Source organism: Halichoeres trimaculatus, unplaced genomic scaffold (assembly GCF_033239565.1).
Source record: "Halichoeres trimaculatus isolate MK-OKI-2021-1 unplaced genomic scaffold, fHalTri1.1 fHalTri1_scaffold_20, whole genome shotgun sequence".
Classification (NCBI taxonomy): Eukaryota; Metazoa; Chordata; class Actinopteri; order Labriformes; family Labridae; genus Halichoeres; species Halichoeres trimaculatus.
This window is the reverse complement of record NW_027437198.1, coordinates 14,500,382-14,528,371: the sequence shown is the minus strand read 5'-3', so window position 1 is coordinate 14,528,371 and position 27,990 is coordinate 14,500,382. Positions and strand designations below refer to the sequence as shown.

Below are 27,990 nucleotides of genomic sequence, written 5' to 3'. Positions count from 1 at the left end.
TCTGCAAATCAAAGAAAAATTAGGCTGGTGCCATATTGTATTCCTTTTTGAGGTCTTTAAAAGGCCTTGGACCATCTTCATTTATCCCATGTGAGAGGGAACTGATACTGTGATTAGACCAGGCAGGGAATGACTTTGGTTTGAGGTCTAGACAGAGGTGCTGATTAGTGAAAACTGGAAAATGTTAGTGCCATTTGTTTGACCACTGAATAACAGTTATTTTACCTTGTATGGAGCCATAGGCCTTTTTTTCAATCAGAAACCATGGTGTGTTTACGTCCTGAGAATCACTTGTGGAGGGGTCGTAGCTTGAACAATAAGGCCACATAAGATTAGACGAAGGCTAAACTTAACCTACATTGTTAAAAGAATAAATAATATAACGGGGAAAAACAGAAGGGTTGATGACAGGTGAGAAGACTGTGACATTCAGACGATCTCCTGTTTTAAACAGGAAAAACAAATGATCTGAGCAAGAGTTTATGCCTTGTTTTCAGTAAGAAAATTAACATGTGCCACATTTTGACACCTGAATTGGTTGTGAAGAGAAAAAAAAACCTTCCAATGAGTAAGAAAATATGTTTGTTACTTTCTTGAAATGAAAATATTGTCTAAAAACAAGAAACTCACCAATTCAGGAACCTTTTTGTTTTTTTAACATCTTGAAATAAGACATTTTCAAACTTTTCAGGTTAATGTGGCTCATATTAAGTTTATTTTTTTACTTAATATAAGACATGAGCACTTCTCTAGATTTCAGCTTCTTCAGTCTGGGGCTGACATGCTCTCCCTGAAGACAGGTTTTAAGTCAGCAATATTCTTTTAAGTCACAAGATTCAATCCAAACGACAACAAAAGAAGTGAAAGTAAAATTCCCTATAAAACTCCACCCAACTCTTGTGCAGGCTCACTCAGACCAGAGCCACAGAGGAAAAGGTAAGCCTGATTTTAACTTTCTTCCCTTATCTTACCTTCATCCTTTAAACATTAAGTTTTAAGCTCAAATGTTTGGTAGAGCACATTTTGACTCACTTAAACTGAGCTCAACCTGATTGGATCAGGTAGAGGTATGCAATATTAAAAAAAAGTGTATTCATCTTTTGCCAGAAAGCCTTGAAAACCAACCAGCTCTCGGCAAGTCGGAAGAAAAAAATCCCCTCTGACATGTTTACTTCTGTGAGCCGATTGTTAAATAGTAAGCTTTGATTTTTCAACATATTGTGTCATCATACACCTTGGCAGAATTCTATAACTTGCTGCGATACAACTTCCCGGCCATGGAGGACTGTTGGCATCTCAGAACATGTTTCAACATGTTATATTACGCAGAAGAGAGGATTCATACCATATAGTATCACACCTCCATTCATTTCAGTAACAATCAGCGCTGTGATGGTAGCCCCAACCAATTTTACAGAATTCAGCCCCTTTTTGAGATTCTCCATAAACAGTATGTCTTCATCTCTTACACTTAGAAGCACAGCACGAATGAAGAGCTTATTTGATACCCAGATAAAGGCCCTGTATGTTTTTATCAAAACACATTTGGTCTAGTGTTTGGTTTTATGTCAAAAAGATGGGTAGGGTGGGGCTGTTTTATGTAAAATATGTACTTGACATTTTTGGTTTGTTCTCTTGTAATTTCTCTGTTTCTTTTTTTCTTTCTCTCTTTCTTTCGTTCTCTCTTTCTTTCTTTCATTTTTTTCTTTTTTATTCTTTTTTCTTTCTTTCTTTCTTTTTCTTTCATTCTTTCTTTTGTTTTTTTCTTTCTTTCTTTTGTTTTTTCTTTCTTTCTTTTGTTTTTTCTTTCTTTCCTTCTTTCTTTCCTTCTTTCTTTTGTTCTTACTTCCTTCTTTCTTTCTTTCTTTCTTTCTTTCTTTCTTTCTTTCTTTCTTTCTTTCTTTCTTTCTTTCTTTCTTTCTTTCTTTCTTTCCTTCTTTCTTTTGTTCTTACTTTTTTCTTTCTTTCTTTCTTTCTTTCTTTCTATCTATCTTTTTTCTTTCTTTGTTCTTTCTTTCTTTTGTTCCTTCTTTCTTTCCCTTTTTCTTTTGTTCTTTCTTTCTTTTGTTCCTTCTTTTTTTTGTTCTTTCTTTCTTTCTTTTTTCTTTTGTTCTTTCTTTCTTTTGTTCTTTCTCCCCTTCTTTCTTTTTTTTTTCTTTCTTTCTTTCTTTCTTTCTTTCTTTCTTTCTTTCTTTCTTTCTTTCTTTCTTTCTTTCTTTCTTTCTTTCTTTCATTATGATAACGTTATGGTTCCTTGTCTGTTCATGTCATGTTGTGAGCTCACTGAACAGCTCACCACAGAAACTCAGTCATACATGTTAATCTGGTTCAACAGGAGTTGGGGGAGGATCATCCAAACCTCATCCACCACCTTCCCGTAAGATACCTCTAAATTACAAACATAATTTTAGTCAGAGAAACAAGATTCAGTGACACTCATGATGTTTCTGTCTGTGCTTCAGCCTGTGAGGAGCTGCCGTGGAGAGATCTACCAGAGTGAGTCTTCTTCTCAGTAACACACAAGCTCTTTTAGCTTATCAATACCTGCCTGTAACATTGATGTTAAGAATCTTAGTGCTGCATCAACAGGGACAATGAGGACAACTTCAACTTCATCAAATATTACCAACCACGAAACAAAGATGCTTCACACCTCCGGATCCTCCTCCACGGCCCGGTTGGTGCAGGAAAATCCAGCTTCATCAACTCTGTGGAGAGTGTTCTCCGGGATCAAATCACCAACCAAGCTCTGACTGATGCAACCTCAGGAAGCAGCTTCACTCTGAAGGTAATACAGACTTCAGAGCAATGATTCACAGCTAATATTACCCTTCATGGAGCTCATGCACTCCACTTAAAAACAAAGCATCCAACTGCAGATGACACTGAAGCTAGATACATCTGCAGCATAAATAATGTGTGATTCAATAAACCCTTCAAATAAATCATACCATACAGTATAAGTAACCTGTATATAAGCCAAAACTGTACATTTAGGGTTTTATTTTGGAATACAGTCCTTTACAGAGACAACAGTACAGCCTCAGGTGTGTTTCTTTGAGGTGGTTGTGAAGACAGCTGTCCTGCTGTCAATAAAAAGAGGACATCTGAAGTATTCTCAAGGTTTGGGAGTGAATATCCATCTTTTTATTCCATAAATGACTCTCTGCATTCCTCTTCTTTCAGTACAAAACTTACAAGATTGAAAAAGATGTGGACACCTATTACCCTGTGGTGTTTAACGACATCATGGGCTTTGAGGAAAACACCAGCACTGGAGTCCAGGTGGAGGATGTCATACTGGCCATACGAGGGCACGTGAAAGAAAATCACAAGGTACTGTCCTCAAGACTTGAAATGATTCATTCATGTTTTACTGATTCCTGAGTTAAGGGACAAAACAAGTCTTCCAAAAAGAAAACAAAGAGGTAATATTAAGAAATTAAAAACTTCATGACTATAAAAGTGGTTTAAAGCATTAACGTAAAGGAATGATGTTGACACACAACATTAGTCTCACAGTAAAATAAAACAATTCACCAAAATTTGTGACGTCTGATCATCCAAATGAAACAGTATTTATCTGTATGTCAATGTTTTGCAGTTTAATCCTGTTAGCCCACTGACAGAGGAGGATCCAGACTACAAACCAAACCCATCCTTGGATGATAAAGTCCACATCCTGGTCTGTGTGGTTCCTGCAGACTCCGTCCCTCTGTTGAACACAGCCAAGGTGCAGAAGTTAAGAAGGGTCAGAGTAGCAGCCAGCGAACTGGGTAAGTTATCTCTGTAGATTAAACCAGGTGTGTTTAGGTTATGACGATATCTCAATAACTCATGTCTAATCACTGAACCCTGCAGGGATTCCTCAGGTGGCCATTCTCACCAAAGTGGATGAGGCCTGTCCTGAGGTGAAGAAAGATGTCAACAACATTTACAAGAGCAAGTACCTGAAGCAACAGGTGAGCCAGACTCTGGATTTCTGAATGTTATGATGTATTTCTGCTCAAAGCTTTGAGAGTAACTTGACCGTGACCTGCAGGTGGAACAGTTCAGTGTGCTGCTGGGTATTCCCATAAACTGCATCTTTCTGATCAAGAACTATGAGTCAGAAATCAACACGTCTGGAGATATCAACAGACCCATCCTGACTGCACTGAAGCAGATGGTGACCTACGGAGAAGACTACCTGAACTCGTAGACCTATTCCTATCTGTAATCTGTTTTTGGGTACAGTTTAGGTTTGTTGCATGTTTCAAGATGAACCTCTTTTTTTTTTTTTTATAAAGCTGATTTAAAAAAATATATATATAACTTAGTTAGAATTGCAGCAGATAATATATTCCATTTGCTGACCTCTGGGTGGGACATCTGGTTTTTATTTTTATAATCCTGAATTGTGTATTAAGATGAAGCCATGTATTCCCTTAACTGTATATGAGTGTTTGCAATATTATGGGCTCAATTTATAGGGATTTATTTAGTCATGTCTATGTAAAGGAATCATGCATTCGGTGATTATTTCAAACTGTGTTCATTTAGTTTGTTAGAGAATTGTTTTGAGTTAACGTACCTCTTTTGTGTAATATGACTGTGCAACAACCAAAATTTATGTAAAAAAAAAATAAAAATAAAATAAAATACATCCTGTGTCTTTAATTGGGGATTTCCATCAGCTGAAGGTATATATTCTTTAAAAAAAAAAAAAAAGATACATAAATCTGTGACAGTGAAGGAATCGCAAATTATATTCTGTGATCGATAGAGAGGGTGAAGAACGTCCTTTCAGTTTGATTTTTCATGTCTTTATTCAGAGCCGATTAATTTGTTTTATGTATTTCTGCAGAGTAATGATGTAAGACTGTTTACAATATCAGTCTGTCACTGCAAATAATCTTACGTCGTTGGCATGATTTGACGTCATCACGTGATCTGGTCAGCGACTCAGCTGTTGTGATGGGGCGTTCAGGTTCCCATTGAAATATTGCATTGTGTCTGAGGTGTGGATGAGAGCCCGTAGAGCTTATTGTTACAGAATTATTCGAGAAAATTTAAGGATTTTGTTAACTCTTTTTGACCTTTGAGATGTAAATGTGTTTGCCACTCACACTGTGTAAAAATATACCCAGGGGTTTTGGCTGAATGCTTTGGGTCTGTCAGTGAAAGCGAAAAGTAGAAGCTTTGTCGGAGCACGTGAAGGCACCACGGGACAAGTGAGGGAAAAGGAGGAAGAGATCCACGTAGCCTGTCTCTAACGGTCCCACCGTGTAATGTCCTCAATGTTAGCCATAAACTGAAGAAAGCGTATTTTAATTAGGAGCTAGCGGTGCTCACGGTGGTGGGTTTTACTGAATAACCCACGTCGGCCCCGTTGGCTGTAAGAGAGGACTAAAATGGAGCTGGAGGACGGAGTTGTGTACCAGGACGACCCGGGGACATCAGCGATGATGTCTGAGCGGGTATCGGGCCTGGCCAACTCCATCTACCGAGAGTTCGAACGGCTCATCGGGAAATACGACGAGGACGTGGTTAAGGAGCTGATGCCGCTGGTCGTGGCCGTGCTGGAGAACCTGGACTCGGTATTCGCGGAGAATCAGGAGCACGAAGTGGAGCTGGAGCTGCTGAAGGAGGACAACGAGCAGCTCATCACCCAGTACGAGCGGGAGAAGGCTTTGAGGAAACACGCAGAGGAGGTGAGAGAGGAGGAGGAGGAGGAGAAAGGGTACCTCTGCGCATCCCTGGTCCGTCAATTTACCTGCACACGTGTTCAGGGCTGCACCCTCCTCCCATCCAGCTCAGTGGAGATGTAAACAAGGCAGTGTCATGGCTGCAACGGCCCCTGTCTTTGTGTGAGCTCCGTGTGTGTGTGAGGCAAAACGCTGCTCTCTTAATCATGGTTTCATGATTGAATGCTCTGAATCACCGCCTAAACAAAGGTTTTTTTTTTTTGTAATAACCTCTCCTACTCCTCCACACTCCTGCAGCTAAGGCTGAAGCGTCAGGTGTGGAGGAGTCAGGAGGGAGCAGGTGAGATGACTCAGCATTTTGGGACATCACTGTAATATATGTGTTAAAATAATCAGAGGAAGAGCAGAGTCGGTCAGGAGAGATCGTTTATGATGGTTTCATTATGAGGCACTAAACATTAGTTTGACCCACTCAGGGCTGTCACCTCTGAGTGGGGGTCAAAAGGTGTCCAGGAGGACACCTGATTGAACATCATTGATTTACTTTTCTTTATTCTCCAATCAGATCTACTGCAACATGTCACTACCACTCTGAGATTTTACTCCCGTGTTTGATTTTTTACTTGACATAGTAACAGAACATAAAGTCCACATATGACACTTGAAAGATGATGGTTGGACAATCTAAGCCCCACATGCAGCCTGGAGAAGATCTACAGGAGCTCAGTAATATTTATTTAAAACGTTGATCTAAGACATCAGTGATTAAGGTGTGTCCCTGTATGCAGAGGATACTGTTCATCATACAGCCAAATGTAAATTCCACTCCCTGGCTCAACCCTTTGCTATGTGAGTGAGTGAGAGTGTGTGTTTGTGTATGTCAGAGGTGTGTTTTGGAGTTGATGTGTGCAGCTGCTGCCTCCCAGCCCTGAGCGGGTCTGCATGACGGCTGATGTGATGTGACTCAGACCTTCTGTCCCAGCTCATGTCTTTGACTCGCAGCGTAAGGACAGCAGAGAAACGGCCCAGCATGCTGTGGACACAGGGGCCTTTCTGTAATCTCTGAAGCAGTGTGACAGGCACAATGACATTTGTACCTGTGAGTTAAACATTAAAGCACAAGTAACTGTGTTTATGGGACAGACTCTTTGTCCACACCCTGAGGAGGAGCAGGGCCCAGCTGAACCTACTGCAGAGGCCTGGTATTACTTCCAGGTCATGTGATCTTTTGTCAGTGTCCAGCAGAGTTTTTCCTCTGAGTTTGATTTCTGTCTTTTTCAAAGTCTTTGGGTAGTGCTGGATTCTGGTGTCACAGGCTGACCCACTCCCATTTAGAATAGGAGAAGGATCTCTGTGAGGAGGCTGAAGTCACAATTTTTAGACCTTTAATGGGTCTGATTCAGTGTTTGGTACTTTTTAATTCACCACATAGATGAATGAACAGAAAGCATTATCCTCATTAAGCCACATACAGGAAAAATGGGTTCAGACTTCAGGTGATTTTTCAGTTTTCCATTCACAGCAGGTTCCACATCAGGGACAGTTCTGCTCCCAAATGAGGGACAGCAGCATCAGGGCCCAGACTTAGGCAGCTGGACAGGATGTGACACACACACACAAACACACACACACACACACACACACACACACACACACACACACACACACACACACACACACACACACACACACACAAAGAAGGAAACTGGGAGGAACCTAAATTTCCGGATAAATCAATAAGTCACATCCTGTCCCCTCAGTCCTGCCTCTGAGACATTTTTACATTGAGAGTTGTTCTTTCACTGAGGCTCATGAGGTCTGATCGTTCTTCTGAAACACTGTGTGTAACTGACAGCATTCATACACAGAGCAGTTCAGCATGACCAAAGCTGTCTGAATATGTAGTAGAGAATGACACAGGAGTGGATTTTCACTCCTGTCCCATCCCACTCCCAAAGAAAAAACTCTTGTCCTGTCCTGCTCCTGGTGAAATGACTCCCACTCCCATTCAGAACAACTCCCACTCCTGTACGGCTCCCATTTTTTCCACTGTCTTTTAGTTTTTAGGCAGTACATTGAATTTGATATAATTCTCTTCCCATTCTTTTTTGAATTACTTTTGACTTCTTGGAAGTGTAGTCCTTTTCACTTGCATTAGAGTCTAGGCTTGTTGAAAATAAACTACAACATGCAAGGCATGACGCATATTATTTTTTATCCTCCTGATTGGTTCCCACTCCCATCCACCCCATTAACTTTTTATCCTGTACCTTCTCAATCCCATGATTAATAGTAAGATTGACCCCAATCCCACTGGAATTCCACAGGACTCCGAAAAAATGTCAGCGTCTGATGTGTAGCACTGACCTATAGCAGTCTAAACCTATGGCAGTTTAAACCTATAGCAGTCTAAACCAATGGCAGTCTAAACCTATGGCAGTTTAAACCTACAGCAGTCTAAACCTGTGGCAGTCTTAACCTATAGTAGTCTAAACTTAAAGCAGTCTAAGCTTATGGTGGTCTAAACCTATAGCAGTCTAAACCTGTGGCAGTCTTAACCTATAGCAGTGTAAGCTTATGGGGGTCTAAACCTATGGCAATCTAAACCTATAGCAGTCTCAACCTATGGCTGTCCAAACCTACAGCAGTCTTTACCTATAGTTGTCCAAACCTATGGCAGTTTAAACCTATAGTAGGCTAAACCTATGGTAGTCTAAATCTATAGCAGTTTAAGCTTATGGCGGTCTAAAAATATGGCAGTCTTAACCTATAGCAGTCCAAACCTATAGCAGTCTAAGCTTATGGCGGTCTAAACCTATAGCAGTCTTAACCTATGGCAGTCTTAACCTATAGCAGGCTAAACCTATGGCAGTCTAAACCTTTGATTGTCTAAACCTATAGCAGTCTAAACCTGTAGCAGTTTAAGCTTATGGCGGTCTAAACCTATAGCAGTCTAAACCTATGATAGTCTAAACCTATAGCAGGCTAAACCTTTTAGTAGTCTTAACCTATGGTAGTCTAAACCTATGGCAGTCCAAACCTATGGCAGTCTTAACCTATGGCAGTCAAAACCTATAGTAGTCTTAACCTTTGGCAGTGTTAGTCTATTGCAGTCTGAACCTGTAGCTTGAAGGCTTGAGCTCTACTGCCTTTGTGCTTGTATGTAAGGCCACTCTGATGAAGTTCTGTCTTTATGTGTTTCTGTGTCCTGAGCAGAAGTTTATAGAGTTTGAGGACACCCATGAACAAGACAAGAAGGACCTGCAGAGCCACGTGGACAGGATGGAGTCCCACTCCAGACAGCTTGAGCTCAAGATCAGGAACTACGCAGACCAGAGTAAGAGACACACTTATTATGCCTCCTTTAATCAGTAGTGGGGTTTGGGTTGCAGCCTTTATTTAATCTTAAAGATATCTAGCAGGGTCAGTCGCGCCCCTCTACACCCCCTGTTTCCTCCTCCTCATGTGTTTAATGATTCTCGATCAGCTTGTTTTGTCCGCCCTCTGCGCACACACTTACACACTCTTTCTGCCTCTTTGCGGGGTGACAGTAATGGGATTAAAGGATTTCTGTTATTCCCTTCCTCCTAATGCGACGGTGCATTACTGCCATCTTATTGGTGGATTAGGGGTGGGAAAGTGTCCTGATTGGCTCTTTTTGTGTGTCTGGTTGTTTGAGTTGTGATCCTGGTGCTGAGCTGCGGAGTAAGAAAGCGGGTGAAACGGACTCCTTCCTTCATTCACACACAGCTGCTGGGACATGGGACAGATGAGCCAGTTAGATGTGTCAGGCTCAAAGCTATAAGAGTTATTTATTGTTCCACATCTCATTGTGTGGCCTCTCTGTAGAGCTGTGATGTGCTCCCACACAAATCAGGGTAGATATAATAAAGCCGTTTTATGTTTTCATCCTGTTTGGGCGTATAACACAGATAGAAGGAAGTTATTCTGACCTCTTCAGACATCATTTTCATTCAGTATCACATCCTTAGCGTCAAATGATAAATTTTATCCCAGCACACAGGAGGAATTACTTCAGACTACTGCTGTCTCCTCTGTGTTCACATGTTTCTGATGACTCATGATGGTGGGATGAAATCTGTACGCCTGTTTCCTGTCTTAATGCTAAGCTGGGCTAACCATTCTAGCTTGTTGTATTAAATAAACAGTATAGCTGTGATGTTTTTACATTACCTCTGTCTTCCTTAAATCTCTTAATTTGAAAGGCAGTGTGGTCCACATCCTGTAAACACTCAGTGCTTAGTCATCCATGGTTCTTAACAAACTTTAGATGGTTCAAAGACAAAGGGGGGCCAAAAGTGTCTGCTCTTAACAATGTGTTTCTGATTCAGTCGGCAGGTTAGAAGAGCGAGAGCTGGAGCTGAAAAAGGAATATAACTCCCTCCATCAGAGACACACAGAGGTGAGGGACAGGGGCGACAAGGAAACGTCTCGTGGACGTAATCATTCACAGCTTTCTTGACAGTTTCTCTGTTTCATTGGTCTGACCTCTGCAGATGATTCATAACTACATGGAGCATGTGGAGAGGATCAAGATGCAGCAGATCAACGAGAGCTCTGAGTCCAGCGGGGTCGGCCGGGTCAGGTAAGACCTGGGTTGAAACGTGTAGTTATAAATGTTAGAAACCTAAACTCGGGAGTGTTTGACTTGTAAATCTAAAGACTTTGTTTGAAAGATGAGGTCTTGTCTCTGCAGGAGGGAGCGGCCTCTGTCACTGGGAATTTTTCCATCGTCTGCTGGGACGTCTCTCCTGACCCCTGACCCCCAGACCAGGTCAGAGACGCTGGGCCCAGCAGAGGGCTGGAGGTTCACCGACCCCTCACAACTACGGTCCAACACCAGCCTGAAAGTGAGTGTGAACTCAGATAATTCCTCTACAGAGATGTTCCTGTGAGCTCTATAACCCAGATTCCTGCCTGTGTACCCAGCTGTCTCTGCAGACGGAGGTTTTTTGGCTGTGGATGGGTTAAAAATAGAGCGTCTTTGATAAGCTCAGGCGTGTAGCATCTGACAAGGCCATCTCTGTTTTCAGACATCCTCCTCTTTATCCATTGAAGAATATGCAGACTTGTCTTTTCCGCCGCTGCAGCCGTCCCAGGAGATCATAAATGAAGCTCATGAATATTCACAGCCGCAGCAGAGACTCAGTTCAAAACCGATCATAACACAGAGATCTGTTTGAGCAAACTGACGCACATAACATCTTAACTTTGTGTATAAAGCTCCAAACAACAGCACATCAAACTGATTTACATCCCACTGAATAATGGTTCCTGCCCGCGTGTGTGTGTGTGTGTGTGTGTGTGTGTGTGTGTCTGTGACAGTGAAAACCTGCAGGGTGACACATTAAATCATCCCACTGCTGCCTTTTTGTTAAAACTGGGACATTAACTGTGTGAAGCGGTGCATGATGGGAGTGATGCTGCTGCATGGCTCAGAGCCAATCAGAAAGGGAGAGAGAGGCGAGCTGAATGTGATTGGCTGTTATGTAATCAGTGCTACAGGAAGCTTATTGTTGAGCTTGACCTTTCAACACAAGCACCTTTCTATCTATCTATCTATCTATCTATCTATCTATTAGTTATGGGAGAAAAAAATCAGTGTATCGTAAAATCGGGATTTCTTGTTTAACAATTTTAAATCATATTTTTTTGTTTGAAAATCTTTTTTTTTTTTTTTTTTTTTATTAATTTCAGTCTTCATTTATAAGCTGGGTTAAAAAAGAATGAGATATCAGATCCCCTAAATAAATCCTAAAAACTAACTTACATGTAATGTGGATTTTTGGGGAAATATGGCTCCAGATGTAGTCTATAAGCATCATCATCATTCAACTTTTTCACTTGGTCTGGTGTTCAAAAAGTAAACAAAAATTCCTGAATATTGGAAAATCTAAAAATCACATTTTAAATTGAATCGCCATTGGCAAAAATCGTAATAGAATCAAATCGGCATGAAAGCGTATCGTTCCAGCACTACTATCTATCTATCTATCTATCTATCTATCTATCTATCTATCTATCTATCTATCTATCTATCTATCTATCTATCTATCTATCTATCTATCTATCTATCTATCTTGAGATGAATCAGATGTGTCAGCTGTGTGATTGTGTTGACAGATTTTTAGAGGCCTACCTGTGTCTCCACTCACCTTTAAAACTTGCACACTCTGTTTGCATTTCTGCTCAACTGCTTCTGCACATGTGAGCTTCACTCTTACTCTCCCCCTCCCTACCTTCCCAAAAGGACTTTGTGGACCCCCCCAAGGACAGGGAGGGTAAGAGTGCGCAGGACTCTTCTTGGGGGAATTCTCTGGCAGACGACTGCAAGGTAGTTGATGAGTGTGGGCCGGCCGACACTCCGGCAGCAGCAGCAGCGGCTCAGTGTTTGTGTGGGCTTCACTTTGCTGTTTCATTCTTTCACAGCTTCACTTTGTAGACCAGCTGTGCTACATCATGCCACATGCAGCCATGGCCTGTGCAGAGACTTGCTCTGTCAAACCTTTAGTCATCAAATCTGATCAGTAGAAAAAAAACAGCATGGTTGCATCTGGCCTCTGATGGTTTGTGTTTTCTGGTGTCATGCACGAGTTTCTTCTTTCTCATGCTTCTTTGCGTTTATACTTCATTCATGTAGTTTTCAGTAGCACTGTAGCGTAGCATCAAAACCTTTCGCAGTGTTAAGCTGCAATCCAGACATTCATTCTGAGTGATAAAGTGTTTTCACTCTCTGAATCTGTTGTGTTGTGCTGTGTACCTTTGTGTGTGTTCTTGTGTATGCAGGTTAGTTTTGCAGCCCTCTGTGTGTGCTGTGTTGTTGGTTCGGTGTTTCCCCTGTGTTGTCTGTGTGTGTTTCTTTGTTTTGATGGTACCACTCGATGTTTCTGTGAGCTCTAGTCTCTCTGTCAGCTTCGTGCTCCAGACTGTTGACTGGATTTAGATTTCTGATGCTCTGGCTCAGGAGCAAATGCTGTAGTGTGTCCTGTTGGACTGCAGCATGTTTGTCATGTGATCAGTTAGTGTGTGTGTCTACATGTTTCCCTGTCAGACTGTACACCATGTGTTTCGTTTCTACCGTGCCTCAGTAAAACACTGTCACTGTTACGTCGGTTGACTTTCTCCTCGTTGCAGGATGAGCTGTCAGACTTCACTGGCTCCAAGTCTGTCACACCGATGTCCACCACAGCCTCAGACATGGAGAGGGAGGACGGGACCAGTAAGAGTGCGGAGGTGCAGGCTGCACCGGGGACCAGGTCCATATCAGTGGGTACGTCAATGAGCTCACCACTCCCCCTCTCTATGGAACACCAAAAGATTCATAATTAAATAAATAAATCCAACATTTTGAAATAAATATCATTTTGACAAATAACAGACAAATATATAATATGGTCATTAAATTGTGAAATACAGCAATGATATTTTGAAATATGTTTTTTTATTGTTCTTTAATATTATAATTAAATATTTCATAATGATTATTTTAACAATTACATACTTTTTGAAGTAATGACTTTTAATTTATTGTCCAAGATTTTATACAACGAAACATTTTTTACAAAGTCAATTTCTATGTCATAATGATTTTTTTCCAAAATGGCCTTTTTTATCTCATAATGTCGTTTTTCATCAGAATGACTTGGTTTGTCAATCAAAGCTAGAATGTGGGAACTCTGCTTGATCCTTTAAGATGGATTAGTTTGAGAGGGGTCTAGCTGCAGACCTCCACTCTTTGCTTCTTAAGGAGCAACTCTGAAACCGACTTCTCTCCTGCAGCCATTGTGTTTCTAACCATAGACTCCATTTAGAGTCGACAGGTCGGTTCCGTCATTTACCATTATACGGTTCTGAAGCCAAAATACCTACGTCACAGGTGCATCCATTGACAGTAGAGACTGTGAGGGATTCTGGGGGAATCTGAGTGGAGCCAGGTGACAAAAATATTTTTTTTTCTTTCGAGAGTCTAACCTCTTCTTGACTCTACCTCCCGATAGGGCTGAACGATTTTGGAAAATAATCTAATTGTGATTCTTTTTAGACCAATATTGGGTTTGCGATTTAGCACACAATTTTTTTTTTTTTTTTTTTTTTTTGGGGGGGGGGGGTTTATCTTCTGCATTGTCCACTTAACACAAGTTTTACGTCATTTTATAGTATGACTAACCAACAAAAGATACTGTTAGCATTTAAACAAGGTTTTTTTTGCATTTCTGAATTGAAAAAGAAAAAAGGAACACTGTGAAATTTTACTGACCTCCAGTTGTCAGTATGGCTATGGGGCTATGGCTCTAAGATCTACTGGATGGATCTTTGTAGCCCACAGGGTTTTTTTTTGCCAGGAAAAAACAGCATTTTGACTTTTGCTGGTTTCAAGGGAGAACAAGTACAAGTTACTTTATTCCCTCCAGGTCTGTGTACATGAAACTTTTTTTTTCTAATTGCAGCCTTTGTGATTTGAAAATTGTATTCTGTTACATTGTGATGTCGGTTTAAAATTGATTAATTGTTCAGCTCTACCTCCCGACATATTTTACAGTCCCCGAAAAAAATACACAAGAATGGCAGCTGTCAATCATCGTTAAATGTGATTTAAAACCTTGTTTTTAACCTCTCAAAGCTAATGTTAATGAAACTTTCCCGAAAAAAAGAGGACTTGAATACAAGGCAGCCAAATGATATCTTGAAATCACCACAGCAATCAAACGTGAGAAAATTTTCTACAAGGTGTATTCATTTCTTAAAGTTTGACCACAGCCCATCTGAAATGACTGGAGAGTCTGACTTTTTGACCTATATACTGTATACTGCAGCCAACCACCAGGGGGAGCAGTTTTTGTGACCACCTCACCTTGAGCTGAGCAAGATGACGTCCATTTTTTTTTACTGTCTATGTAACTAACATGTCATACACTCCTGTTTTCAGCTTTTCAATTTTTTCAGCATTAGGTCTCCACATTTGAATTGATACTTCAAGTGCTGTCAAAATGTCTGTGGAAAGGATCAGCCAATCACTTAACTGGCTCCGCCTTATGTGCTTTGATTGACAGACCAAGTCGTTATGCTGAAAAATGACATTATTAAAAAAAAGGCCATCGTGGAAAAGGACATTATGAAATAAATAATTGACTTTGTAAAAAACATTTGTTTTTTTTAAAGATTTTATAAAAGGTTGGGAAAAAATAAAAAGTCATGATTTTCAGAAGTATAAAATTGTTGAAATAATAATTTTGAAATATTTTATTATTATAACTCGGTATTAGAAAATAATAAAACATATTTCATTACAACTAGTGCTGCACGATTTGGGGAAATGGTGCAATTTGCGATTAGGTGGACAATATTGCGATTGCGATTGTGCTTGCGATTTAATAAAAAAAGTTGTGTCATGATGAGTCTACAGACTTGCTTGGTTATCATGGAGAAAAATCTGAATTGCATGTGCTGACATTGCGATTGCGTTTGCGATTGCGATTGCGATTGCGATTGCGATTGCGATTGCGATTGCGATTGCGATAATCATACAGCCCTAATTACAACAGTGCCATATTTCACAATTTGGTGGCCATATCACATAACTTTCTGTTATTTATGAAAATGGGATTTATTTTAAAATGTTTTTATTCTTGTAATTATGAATCTTTTGGTTCCATACGTCTCTGTTCCTTCCCTGTCTTTGGTTTCTCACTGATGCTCTCCGTCTCCCCAGGTTTGCCTGAAAACGAGGACAGCTCAGATGTGCAGGACATCATTGAGTCCACCCCTGAGCTGGACATGGATCTCATTGGGTACAAGCCCTGCAGGTAGAACACAGCGCATGTTACGAGGCAGCGTTTGCCGAAAGTTTAACCAGGTGACATCACAAGGTGTTTTCACTCCTCCAGTACTCCCACTAAAGGCATTGAGAACATGGCGTTCGACCGCAACACAGACTCTCTGTTTGAGGAGCTGTCATCTGCAGGCACAGGGCTCATTGGAGATGTGGACGAAGGAGCCGACCTGCTGGGTGAGTAAAGATCGTCATCTTAACTGAAACTGAAGATCAACAGGGAGATGTGACCCTGCCAGAGTGTTTCTGATCAGAGTTTGTGAGTTCGATGAATGAGCTTCAGCTTAAGGTTGGAAACAAATAATCGGACGTAGATGTTGGTGAGGACGCCGTGACAGAGACTAACCCCAACAGACAGACAGAGGAATGAATAAAACAAGTGATCTTTATAAAACTGAATGAAACCATCATTTATCTGTTTGATCTGCTGATTGCCTCTTGAATCACTCTGTTTTCTTTGAAGCTCTTCTCTTAGCTCAGGTCTTAAACACGTTGATCGTCCTCACACCTGCTGTCTCCTGTAACCTGCACACCTTGCTTTGGTCCAGCTGTGATGCGCTGTGTCAACCATCCTGTTAACATCACCTGTCTCTTTCTCTTTCTCCTTCGTCTCACCCTTCTGTCCATCCCCCCTCAGTGGAGTATTCTGGTGTGTATGACCTCAAACCTTTCCTTATCTTGACTCCCCCTGACCCCTGACCTCTCTGTCATTCACTCTGTGCCACGCTGTAAGCTTCCTCTTCATCACTGTCTCAGTTTGATGCATGATTGACGGTGTTTGTTTGCCTAACTCTTCTTTTTGCAGCTTGTTTTTCCCCTCGTCCTTTCCTGTTCTTCTCTGTACCGCTGCGGTTCTTGAATCTGAACTAGCTTTAGCGACAGAAACATCTTGTGCTCGTGGAGTCAGCAGCTTCAGGATCAGCTCTGACTCCCTCATCATTTTGGTCATTTCACTGTCTCAAACTGTATCCCATCTCTCTTTCTCTCTCTGTCTCTTCCTTGCTCTTTCCGCCTGACTTGGATTGCATGGTTCTCTCAGACCTTAGTTTGATTGGTAAGACCCCACCCACTCTACCCATCCTTCTCCTGTCAGTCATGTGACCTGTGCTGTGGGGTTGCGTGTAGTTTGTAGTGCTGTGAAACCTGCAGTTAGTCTCTCATGTAGTGTCTTGTTAGAAGTAGTGTTAATGATTTAAAGTGTTGCATCCTAATCTGTAGCTGTATTTGTCGTCTCTGCTGCAGTTTGTTGTCAGACGGTTTCTGTTTAAGTGATGAAACTCTAACTCTCTTCTCGCCTCTGCTCAGGTATGGGCCGGGAAGTTGAAAATCTGATTCAGGAGAATTCACAGCTGCTGGAAACTAAGTAAGGACCCAGCTTCTGAGCCTTTGTGACTTAAAATTTTGTGTAACCGATGTCCCACCTGAATGCTTATCCTACTCTGTGCAGGAATGCGCTGAATGTGGTGAATAAAGACCTGATACTGAAGGTGGATGAGCTGACCTGTGAGAAGGAGATGCTGCAGGGTGAGCTGGACGCCGTGCTGCAGGCGAAGACCAAACTGGAGGACAAGAACAGAGAGCTGGAGGAGGAGCTCAAGAAGTAAGTCGGGGGAAGGCAGCACCTGTCAGGTAGTCAAGGGGAAGAAAAAGACATCCAATCAGACACAGGAAACCAGAAAAAAGAAAAAAAACTCTCTGTGAATGTCATATTGTGGAAGCAGGAACTATTTTTATGAGCTTCCTGTAGCACACAGATTTATCGACTCTCCTCTTGTTTTGAACTTTTTTATTTGTTTTAGTCACTCCTGATTTTCCTGTTAAGGTGGCCCTGAAGGGAAAAAAGTTTTCAGAAGTCATTTTTTTCTGTAGAATCAATACCAACGTTTCAAATTTTTTTCCAATCTAGAATTAATGATCAAAGATCCTCAAGAGGCCTCGTGACTAGTTTTTGCCTAAGGGGGAAACGTTAAATTATGTTTTTTCTCAACAAAAGTAGAGCGTGTTTGCGATTGGTTGGTAAGGTCCTTCCGGTGAGCCGGGCTCTGCATTTTAACAGTTTAATGTGCTTCAAATTATGACTCCTCTAAAACTATAAAAGAGAACAGGCTGAGCTGTGCAACCTGCCACTTGGGTGAGATTCAGATCAATAAGTGAAGAGTTATGAGGGTTTGTTTAAAGCTACCTTCACACATCTTGGGATAATCATTTTGTACCAGAATAAGAAATGAAATTTGAGCTGTAACAACTTCAGACTTGCAGCTTGCACAGTTATTGGTCTGATTATTTTTTAATAGGGATGGGAATTGAAAACTGGTTCCTGTTGAGAATCGATAAGAAAGGTTTTATTCCATCAAAATCGTCAAAATCAGAGCCGCCGGGCCTGCAGCTATCTTAGCTCAGCAGTTAGATAACGTTTCCCAAGAAAACTCTGATTCAAGATTTTCAGCTTGAAATTTTACTAGAGAACTGACTTCATAAAGAAAGGTACATTACTCTCTCTCAGGAGATTCATGTTCGGTACATTCAAAATGGTATAAATCACCTTATTTACCAAAATAACAAAATAACGCAAGCTTGATGCTAACGTATATGGGAAACTGCATTGATATGCTAGCAGTTAGCATACATCACTATAACTTCAACTTCAGAATATAATTTCAACTTTCATCACAGAAACATATCACATCAACTCTTTGTAAAAAATACTGAGAATTTCAAATGTCAAAAGCTAACAGACAAATGAAAGGCTCATGGCTGACTTCATAACTACAGAAGACTTTGAGACACTAGATGGCCTACTTGAATTATTAATATATTACAACACAGTACATCAACGTCACATTGTGTGAAATTTAACCTGTTTCTGTTTAATTATGCCCAGAAATATCCAGACTCAGGGACAAATTACATTTTATTCACTTACTGTATAAACTCAATTAAATGTTGTTGACACAGAAAACCTGTAAAGCTACTTTTTGTATCAAGAAAATTCACAACAGGAATTGATAAGGGAATCGATAAAGAATCAGATCGATAAGCAGAATCTATAAGGGCATCGGTATTGACAAAATCTTATCAATTCTCATCCCTGTTCTTCAAGCAGAATTTGAAGGATGTAGCATATTCAATTATAATTCCTGATTTAAAAACCTCAAAGAGTATAAAATATGTTTTGTGCAGCAGAGGACTAATTGAGTGTTGTACAATCTAAAAAAAATAATCAAAATGACCTTTTTTGTGTGTTAGCTGCAGAACTGACTTTCCTTTTCACATCATCTCACTGCTGCTGTCCCTGTTTTCATTTCTTTGCAGCACGTTTCCATTGTTCTCCATGTTTTTGATTTCTGCAGTGAATTTATAAACTGTTTCTGTGAATAAAATCCTTTAGAGCAGCTTCAGCTCATTTGACCTTGCTGACTGCTGCAAGTCATGAGTCCTGTTTTAGAAGGAGTTGGAATGATTTGAGGACAATAAGAATGATTTATTTTAGAAGAACTTTATTTTTTAGATCATTCCGCTTATTTTTATTTTGTAAGTCTAATAAATGTATGTTTTCCCAGAGTGCGCCTGGAGGTGGAGGACGTGAAACAGAAGAGTAAAGATGAAGAGGATGTGAGTTTGTTGTTTGACATTTCCCACAGAGGTGTAATAAACAGATGTGTGCCCTGTCTAGATGTGGCTCGGTCACATGATCATAGTTAATGTGTGTGTGATGATCATTTGTGGGTTTCATGTCCTCAGAGTGACGTACCGACGGCTCAGAGGAAGCGCTTCACCAGGGTGGAGATGGCTCGAGTGCTGATGGAGAGGAACCAGTACAAAGAGAGGCTGATGGAGCTGCAGGAGGCTGTGAGGTGGACGGAGATGATCAGGTGAGGTGTAGATTTGAATAGAAGTGTCAGCAGAAAGAAGCCTCAGCTGAAAGTCCTCAGCTGAAAGTCCTCAGTCTGCACTTGTGCGACTTCAGATGATATTTCTATGACTTTGTCGTCTCCTCAGGGCTTCCAGAGAAAATCCAACGCTGACAGAGAAGAAGAAGTCCAGCATCTGGCAGTTGTAAGTTTCTGTTTCTATGGTTACCTTCTGTCAGGGTCGATGTTTCCAGGTCAGAGGAAATGTTCCTGTTTAATCTCTTTCACACACATTTCTTTCTCACGGTGTCCGGGATGTGCTGTTGAATTGGCAGCGTTAGGTAAAGATGGTTTAATAAACCTCCTCCCAGCCAGACCTCCCCCTCGCTCCCTCACTGACCCTCTCCTCTTTCTCTCCTCCTCTCATGGATCAGCTCAGACGTGTCTGTGATCTGTCTCTGCGTGCCGTGCATCAGATTCTCTTTTTTATCTCAGACTCTCCAAGTGCCCCTGAGCCTCCTGCCTGCTCTGCTCTACTCGTGTTTCCTCCTCTGTCAGCTCACAGGAATAAAGAGGGTCGACCCCCCCAGAACTGAACACACAAAAGTGTCAGAGTGAATCAGGATGAACAGATTACCGTACATTAAACACATAAACCTCAGAAATGATAACAAGCGTTCAAACAGGTCTGGATCATGGTAAACCGGTGTCATCACAGCTGTTGCGGAAATCATGTTTCTGTCCCACTTTGAGATATTGATGTTCAATGTTAAGTTCAGGTTGTATTGACTAAGGAAAGGCTCACAGCTCCCAGCATGCTCTGTGTCTGTGTAAAGCTGATACTGGTGTTGGTGATCCTTCTTTCCTCACTGTCCCCTGCACTCCTGTCTGTCCCCTCACCACCTGCAGCTTCAGCAGACTGTTTAGCTCCTCCTCCAGCTCACCTGCCATCAAGAAGGTGGACTCGCAGTCCAACGTGAAGTACAACGCACCAGGCAGTCTGGTGAAGAGGAGCAGCACCTTCTCCCAGTTCCCCACAGAGAAGTCGAAGACCTTTGACTTCCTCAACGAAGAGTGAGTATTTCCATCTGCAAGGGACGAAATCACACGACTTCATAACTCTGATTATTCTAGATCTACTATAAACTCTGTAATGTATCACGTGTGTGTCTCTGCAGAAAGGATCAGTGCAGCTCTCCGTCCCGTAAGGAGCAGAAGAGAGCGCAGTACAGGCAGGTGAAAGCTCACATGCAGAAGGAGGACGGACGTGTCACAGCGCACGGCTGGAGTCTGCCCAGCAAGTACAAGGTGAAAGAAGGAGAGAAAATACCAAAATACTAATTCAAATGTACCTCACAGCTTTTCAAGAGTTTTTCATGAATTAAAACTACTCACTAGAACAGGCATGGGCAAACTACGGCCCGGGGGCCACATGTTCAACGTTTTAATCCGGCCCACCGAACTTGAAAAAATTAAATAAATAAACCTTGTTAATGTTTTATTTTCCCTGCTATTCTGATGTTTTCTATATAGAGTTCACTTTTAATATCAAAATATTACACAAACAATTTTGACAAAATCTTTTATTATTTTTTGTTTTTTCATTTTTAAAACCAGGACAGAAAAGACACGTTTTTCTGTTTTTCTGTTTTTCTGTTTTTCTGTTTTTCCGTTTTGGTTTTAAAACAGAAAAACAAAAAAACAAGTCCAAACGGACTTGTTTTTTTGTTTTTTTGATTTGTTTTGAAACAGAATAACGAAAGAATGAACCATACACGGATTAAAAATCACATTATAATTCCATTCTCTCATATTCTTATTTTGATTTCAAAACAAAGTCAAAACAGCGAAAAATAGACCGTTAGTTGTTCTGATTTTTGATTTGAAAACGAAAAATTGAATAACAAGTGGTTATCCGATTCTGAAATGGATATGGAATGAACGAATGATACCCTGATAGTTACCAAAGCACTCCATCCATCTGCTCCTGGTCCGGCCACATTGTCAAATGTTAGAACCCATTGTGGCCCACGAATCAAAAAGTTTTCCCACCCCTGCACTAGAAGGAGCTGAAACACTCATCCAACAACTTTCTTTAAAGCCTTTAAAGCCTGCTCCTCTGTTTCTGATGTTTAAACCCAAACAGGTGGCAAATGGAGGACAGGCAGAGAGCAAAATGAACTTACCTGTGCCGGTTTACCTGAGACCTCTGGACCAGAAAGATGCTTCTATGAAGGTACAGAAGTGTGGCACCAGAAACCTCCTGGGGTCTTCTTTAAGATTTGATCTTGATGAAGTCCTCTTGTTTTCCAGCTGTGGTGTGCTGCAGGAGTCAACATGTTGGGTGGGCGAGTGCCAGAGTTCAGCAAACAGACCAAAGGTTCTCAGAGCAGCCTGGATCAGCTGGAGCAGGACAGCAAGGTCAGAGAGAATCCAGTCTGTAGAAGATCTGATCATGGTTCTTCTTCCTCTAACGCTGGTGTCATGACGTCCTGCAGGATCAGGAGAGAGGGGAGCAGGAGAAGGAGCTGGTTCTGCAGGATGAGATCTCAAGCAGGGTGTGGGTCTGCACCAGCACCCACTCCTCCACCAAGGTGATGGTGCTTGATGCCAGTCAGCCGGCTGACCTCCTAGACAGCTTCTACGCCTGTAACACACACGTGGTGTGTATCGCCAGCGTGCCGGGTGAGTGAGTGACCTCCCTGTAAATGTGTTTGGGTCCTCACAGACACTTTGTGGTTTACTCTCTGGTTGTTTTCCTCCAGGTGTGTTGGAGACGGATTACCCTGCAGGTGAGGAGGTGCCCCAGGACCAGGAGGTGAGCCAAGGGGACGGTGTGTCACTGGCGGGCAGCGTTGCCAGTGTGGGCTCAGCGGGGAGTGATGGAGCCATGGCAGCAGAGGGAACCACCGCCATCCCGCAAACTGCTTCTTTAGGAGTCAGCGACCAGCCAGCTGAGCACAGCGGCATCTCCGGCTCAGGTGGATGTCTGCTGACAAACACAGATTGATTGTCTTCATGTAGCTTTGATTCAGACTCTAACCTGTGTAGGATGATGTGTCTGTCCCCCTCTGAACGCTGGTCTCTGATGTCCTCAGTGGAGCTGTCCAGAGAGACCAGTCCAGCAGAGGACGGTGTTCCTACAGCTGAGGAGGCGACCGAGGCGACTGAGGCTAACGCCGGCGTGGGTGAAGAAGGAGAGGAAGATCAGGCCGTGGATCCCCACCAGCCTGGGATCTATACTGAGCATGTGTTCACCGACCCACTAGGGGTGGGGCCTACCGAGCCCTCACCTGCTGACACACACAGGTGAGCAGACATCACCTGGATGGCCTCAAATCTCAGTCTGCTTCATAAACCAGATGAAAACTTGATGCTAGCTTAGAACCGTCCTCTAAAATCAATCCTGTATTCTGTGGCCCAGGGGCCTGGGGCAGGATGGAGTCTCCTCCCTGCCTGAGGACAGCGACATCTCAGAGGGAGAGGTCCTGAGGATGAGCAGCGCCCTCCCTACCATGTGGCTGGGAGCACAGAATGGATGGTGAGTAACACTGCGGCCACTAGGGAGCGCTGAAAAGCACAATAATAGATGAGTCACTCCATATGATGACTGCTCATCTCCTCCTCTCCTCAGTCTGTATGTTCACTCTTCTGTGGCTCGGTGGAGAAAATGTCTTCACGCCATCAAGCTGAAAGACTCCATCCTCAGTATAGTGTGAGTATGAGTCAGTTCTTCATAAACACACACGTACAAACACTTCCACTTGCGCTGAAACACCCGTTTGTCTCCACAGGCATGTTAAAGGGAGAGTGCTGGTGGCTCTGGCTGATGGGACGTTAGCCATTTTCCACCGAGACGTAGGTAAGAGCGCAGGCTCACATCACAGCACAGGTCAGGGGTCAGGGTCTGAGTGGTATGATGATTTAGAGTTTGGTGATTGTGAGTGAAGTTCCTGTAGTTTTTGGACCAACAGGTGGAACGTAACGCCCTGATTAATCTGCTCCATGTTTGTCTTTAAAGCTGACGGTCAATGGGATCTAACAAACTACCACCTACTGGACCTGGGCAGACCCCATCACTCTATCCGCTGTATGACTGTGGTCCATGACAAGGTGTGGTGTGGCTACAGGAACAAGATCTACGTCATCCAGCCCAAAGCCATGAGGATAGAGGTAGAGGACAGCCTCACTCATTCAGAAATGTTCAGACGTTCATTTCTGTGGTGTTCTGACGTCACAATCATCTGACTGTGTCCGAGCAGAAGTCATTTGACGCTCATCCTCGGAAGGAGAGCCAGGTCCGGCAGCTGGCGTGGATTGGAGACGGGATCTGGGTGTCCATCCGGCTGGATTCCACTCTACGCTTGTTCCACGCTCACACCTACCAACACCTTCAGGATGTGGATATTGAACCCTACGTCAGCAAGATGCTAGGTAAACAAACCTTCTCACTGACTGGCACTGAGTCTGCTCCTCGACATACTTTGAGCTGAAACACCAGTGTGTGTTTCTGTGTGTTTCTGTGTGTGCTGCAGGTACAGGTAAGCTGGGCTTCTCCTTCGTGAGGATCACAGCTCTGGTGGTGTCATGCAGCCGGCTCTGGGTGGGGACAGGAAACGGTGTCATCATCTCCATCCCTCTGTCTGAAGGTAACTCACCTCCTTATTGTCATTCGGCTTCCTGAGCTGTGATTGGCTGGTTCTCAGTGTGATGTCCAAGGTTATAATAGTTTTGGATTTGTCATTTTAGTTTGGTTTTGGTTAGTTTTGACATTTTATTTTCCATGACAGTTTAGTTTTAATTAGTTTTAGAACAGGCATTCTAGTTTTTCTTTAGTTTTGATTTTTGCAACAAGGCTTAATTTTAGTTTAGTTTTAGTTTTTTCATATCTTATTAACCAGGTGCAGTATTCAAAAAGGTCAGAGTAAATATTTTGTCATACAGTTTATTTTCAAGTCCAACATAGTGCTCACTGCTCAGTCAATGCTGATACTGAACTGTTGGCTGCTGCCTTAAACACATGAAAATAATATAAACTTAGTATAAAAAATATAAGCATAAATTACATAAAAATTAATATTAACATAAATTATAAAAAAAACAATATGAGCTTCAATAAATAAAAACTTGGACTCTGTAACAATTGAATTATTACAGATGCTCTAATTCATTGCTCCACTACGTTTTGTCGCAGCACAGCACACAGCCAGTCAGTGCAGTAAACAAGCTTGTCCGTATACGTCGCTATGATGGTGCTGTGCAGCACTGACAACTGCCTAAAACTGTTGTAAAATTGGTTGGGAAAATGTGTTGGATTAATTTAGATCCCAAAGGCTTTTAATATTGTCAGAAACTAAAGCTAAGGGAATTTTGTCTTTCATTTTAGTTAGTTTCTGTTAGATTTGTGAACACAAGATACAGTTTTAGTTCACTCATCGTTTTTGTTTTCTTTTCTAGTTTATTATTATTATTATTATTAGTTTGAGTTAACTGCAATGTATTTTCAATTTTAGTTTTCATTTTTAGTTTAGTTTTAGTTAACTATTATAACCTTGGTGATGTCAGCTAAGCTAAAGTTGCTGTATCCCTCATTGGTGTTTATCTTCCTGATGCTTCAGCCAATAAGACGGCAGGGATCGTGTCAAACCGGCCGGGCACCGCTGTCCGGGTTTACACTGATGACGGCTCAGATTGTGGCGTGCCAGGTGGCTTTGTTCCGTACTGCTCCATGGCCCACGCCCAGCTGTGCTTCCATGGACACAGAGACGCCGTCAAGTTCTTCGTGACAGTGCCGGGTAAGACTCGTCCAGTCCTAAAGGAAACCATCATCGCATGTTATTGTTCTGATCACTCACAGTGACCAGCAGATTTTTTGCAGCACGTTTTCAGGTTTCATTCTAAGCAAGGATGATCTGCTGCTCTCCATTTTTTTTTCACCTGGCGTCCTTAAAGCTGTATTTGACTTGAGCTTGTACTTCCTGTCTCAGGTCAGGCCATGCCTCCTCCAGGCAGCGCAGATTCAGGCTCTGATGATCCTCCGTCTGAGTCCTCCGACACGGTCTCATCTGAACCTAAAACGTACCTGGTGATGAGCGGGGGTGAAGGCTACATCGACTTCAGAATGGGTGAGTGTGCTTTTAAAGTTCATGTTTCCTCGACCACTGGAGCCAGTAAACCTCTGAATATGTTGTTTTTACACAAACATTTGCCTCTATCATCCAGATTTTTTTTTATCAAAGAGTGTAAGCCTGAGTGAAGCTCAGATATTAACCGCAGGAAGAGTCGCACAGAAGCAGACAGAAGGATCCTGACCCTGTGTTGAACTAAAGAGACTTGCACAGTGTAGACACTGCTGGCTGCCCACACTTTAACCCTTAATTCTCCTCCATAGGTGACGAAGGCGGGGAGCTGGACGGTTTATCTGAGCCGCCGGCCAACCAGCAGTCAGCTCGTACCAAGGCTGAGCAGAGCCACCTGATCGTTTGGCAGGTCACCGCCTCTCATGACTGAATATTAAAAAAAACACTGACTCTGAACTCCAGGGCCACCCAGCAACCCCCTGCATGACCTCCTCCCAGTTTCTGATCATGTGACTGGTCATCTCCATGCAGACTCGTCCTCGTCTTTGTACAGACTCATTTTTAGTCCATGTTTTCTACTCTTTATTCTCTAAACTCAGAACCAGTAAGACTTCTGTTAACCACAAGAGTCCGTCCAGGTGCTCCTCCACCGGCAGCACGGAGCCGACTAACGGTGTGTTCACGTGACTGAAGGTGCGTTCAGGTTAAGGTGACGCTGTCTGCCTCTGAATGTTTGAAGGATGTCATGTCACATGACATGTTTAGGATGAAGTGAAGATACACTTTCACGCACTTTTACACACCTTCACACTCCTTCACACTCCTTTTCATGAGTCTTGTAGAGACAGAGCAGGTACTCAGAGGCTTCCAGTTTACCGTCCTGACCTGTAGCCTAGCATCAGCCTGCGTGGAGGAACCCTGTGTGTAAGTGTGTATGTGAATGAGTGTGTGTGTCAGATGTTTTAAAGCTAATCCTGCCTGTGCCATCAGCGCCATCAGCGCCATGCTTCCTGCTTCAGCTCATCGGCACTTTAACCTGTTGGTGTTCGTCTGTGGAGGTCTGAGGATGATGATGTGTAGATTTTGATAATGTATGATGTTGATGATGACGCTGACAGCGATCAATTATAAAACACTAATGAAGGGAACAGAGTGTGAGCGGCGATACATCCTCTTGGTAACCAAAGGAAGGAACAAACGATGAACTTTTCAGTCGGGTCATTGGAGGGAGCTTGTGTGTGTTTTTCAGGAAATAACTAAAAAAAGGGAATCTGAGCATCAAAACGTGCGCCGGCTTGTGATGGACGTGCAGATGGCACCAAACAGAGTGTGTCTTTACTTTTGGCCCTCCTCATTCTGTTGTGACCAACACGACTTGTCCCTAAAAGTCGTTCTCTTTGTGTTTTTATCCATCATGTGACTCATTTATGAACATTAACGTTTATTATGACTAACATGAGGACGCAGTTGTACGGAGGCTGTTTTTATACCTGAGAATCCGTTCCGGAGAAGCTCCTCTGTGTCCTGTTTTTACCATTCCAGTATTTATTTTCTCATGGAGCCAGATTTGGTTCAGAATGTAACTTTCTACATGAACAAATATAAAAGGAGGCTGATGTAAAAAAAGACTCGTCCTGACTTTACGTGTTGTTAATGAAATAAATTCATGTCATCATGTTTCTGAACACGAGGTCGTCCTGTGCAGCAGTAACTCTGTTTTTACTACATTCATTTTTGAAGCTATGCATGTTTTTAACTCTGCTACAGCCTGAGAGTGTGTGTGTATGTATGTACATGTTTGAATGCAGCACACATTAGTCTGTGTGTGTTTGATTTTGCAAGTGTGTGTGTGTGTGTATTCTCTGTATGTCCAGCTGTAGAGAACAAACAGAAGTCGGTCTTGGACGCCATGGTGGTTCCTTCTGGTTGATGTTTGCTGAAATAAAACAGCATCATAGTTTTATTTTTAACAATCTATTAAAACCAGTTTGATGGAGATGTTTGTGGTCGTGTGTCTGACTCATTTCTCCTGACTGAAGGTGTTTCTAGTCTGTGACCTCAGGTTAATGTGGGTTAAGAGGCTTCATCGTTCTCCTAGATGCTTCAGTCAGAGGAAGAAAACCTGATGGAGCTTCTGTAAGCTGCAGCTAACTGTACACATCGGTTAGATGTTTCCTTTCCTCACTATTTTATAAAACTACTACCAAGGGCTCAGGTCGGTCTGCTGGCCTAAAATCATAGAGGCTTTAGTCAAACAATGGTTCAATACCCGGCACCAACCTTTTGCTGCAGGTCTTTCCCGTCCTGTCTTTTTTTAATTCATAAATGACCCTCACTGTCCACCTGCACCATCACATCAATATATTAATGTGTATCAGTAAGTTTTGCTGTTTTCCACCAGTCTTTCTAGACTTGAAGACATTTTTTTTTTTGTTTTTGCTTTTTTTTCTCGAGAAAAGTTAAGACATAGGTTTTTTTGTGTGTAGTTTGTTGTTTTTGTTGATCATCATTTATAAAGTACA

At 42.1% G+C, this 27,990-nt stretch overlaps 2 protein-coding genes across 3 annotated transcripts; both read left to right on the top strand.

Annotated features, from left to right (window-relative positions):
• Nucleotides 1–404: 404 nt before the first annotated feature.
• LOC141809363 (interferon-induced protein 44-like) lies at nt 405–4,201 on the top strand. The gene is made up of 8 exons (XM_074696353.1): nt 405–411; nt 2,336–2,377; nt 2,463–2,496; nt 2,590–2,788; nt 3,187–3,336; nt 3,605–3,776; nt 3,862–3,962; nt 4,043–4,201. Exons 1-8 carry the CDS (start codon nt 405–407, stop codon nt 4,199–4,201), a joined length of 864 nt encoding a protein of 287 aa, XP_074552454.1.
• Nucleotides 4,202–5,193: 992 nt separating this feature from the next.
• Nucleotides 5,194–27,430, top strand: spag9a (sperm associated antigen 9a). Of its 2 annotated transcripts, XM_074696274.1 has the most exons (31): nt 5,194–5,693; nt 8,904–9,024; nt 10,040–10,110; nt 10,205–10,293; nt 10,405–10,558; nt 11,959–12,042; nt 12,843–12,978; nt 15,418–15,511; nt 15,593–15,714; nt 16,577–16,591; nt 16,843–16,900; nt 16,985–17,137; nt 19,098–19,149; nt 19,279–19,409; nt 19,537–19,593; nt 20,298–20,462; nt 20,567–20,696; nt 21,535–21,624; nt 21,702–21,809; nt 21,887–22,073; nt 22,154–22,369; nt 22,487–22,697; nt 22,813–22,929; nt 23,023–23,103; nt 23,183–23,250; nt 23,410–23,561; nt 23,651–23,822; nt 23,924–24,037; nt 25,007–25,183; nt 25,376–25,513; nt 25,780–27,430. In XM_074696274.1, exons 1-31 carry the CDS (start codon nt 5,394–5,396, stop codon nt 25,896–25,898), a joined length of 3,882 nt encoding a protein of 1,293 aa, XP_074552375.1. In that variant the 5' UTR covers nt 5,194–5,393; the 3' UTR covers nt 25,899–27,430. The 2 variants fall into 2 exon arrangements, with proteins under 2 accessions (XP_074552375.1, XP_074552376.1); XM_074696275.1 differs by lacking the exon at nt 16,577–16,591.
• Nucleotides 27,431–27,990: the final 560 nt, after the last annotated feature.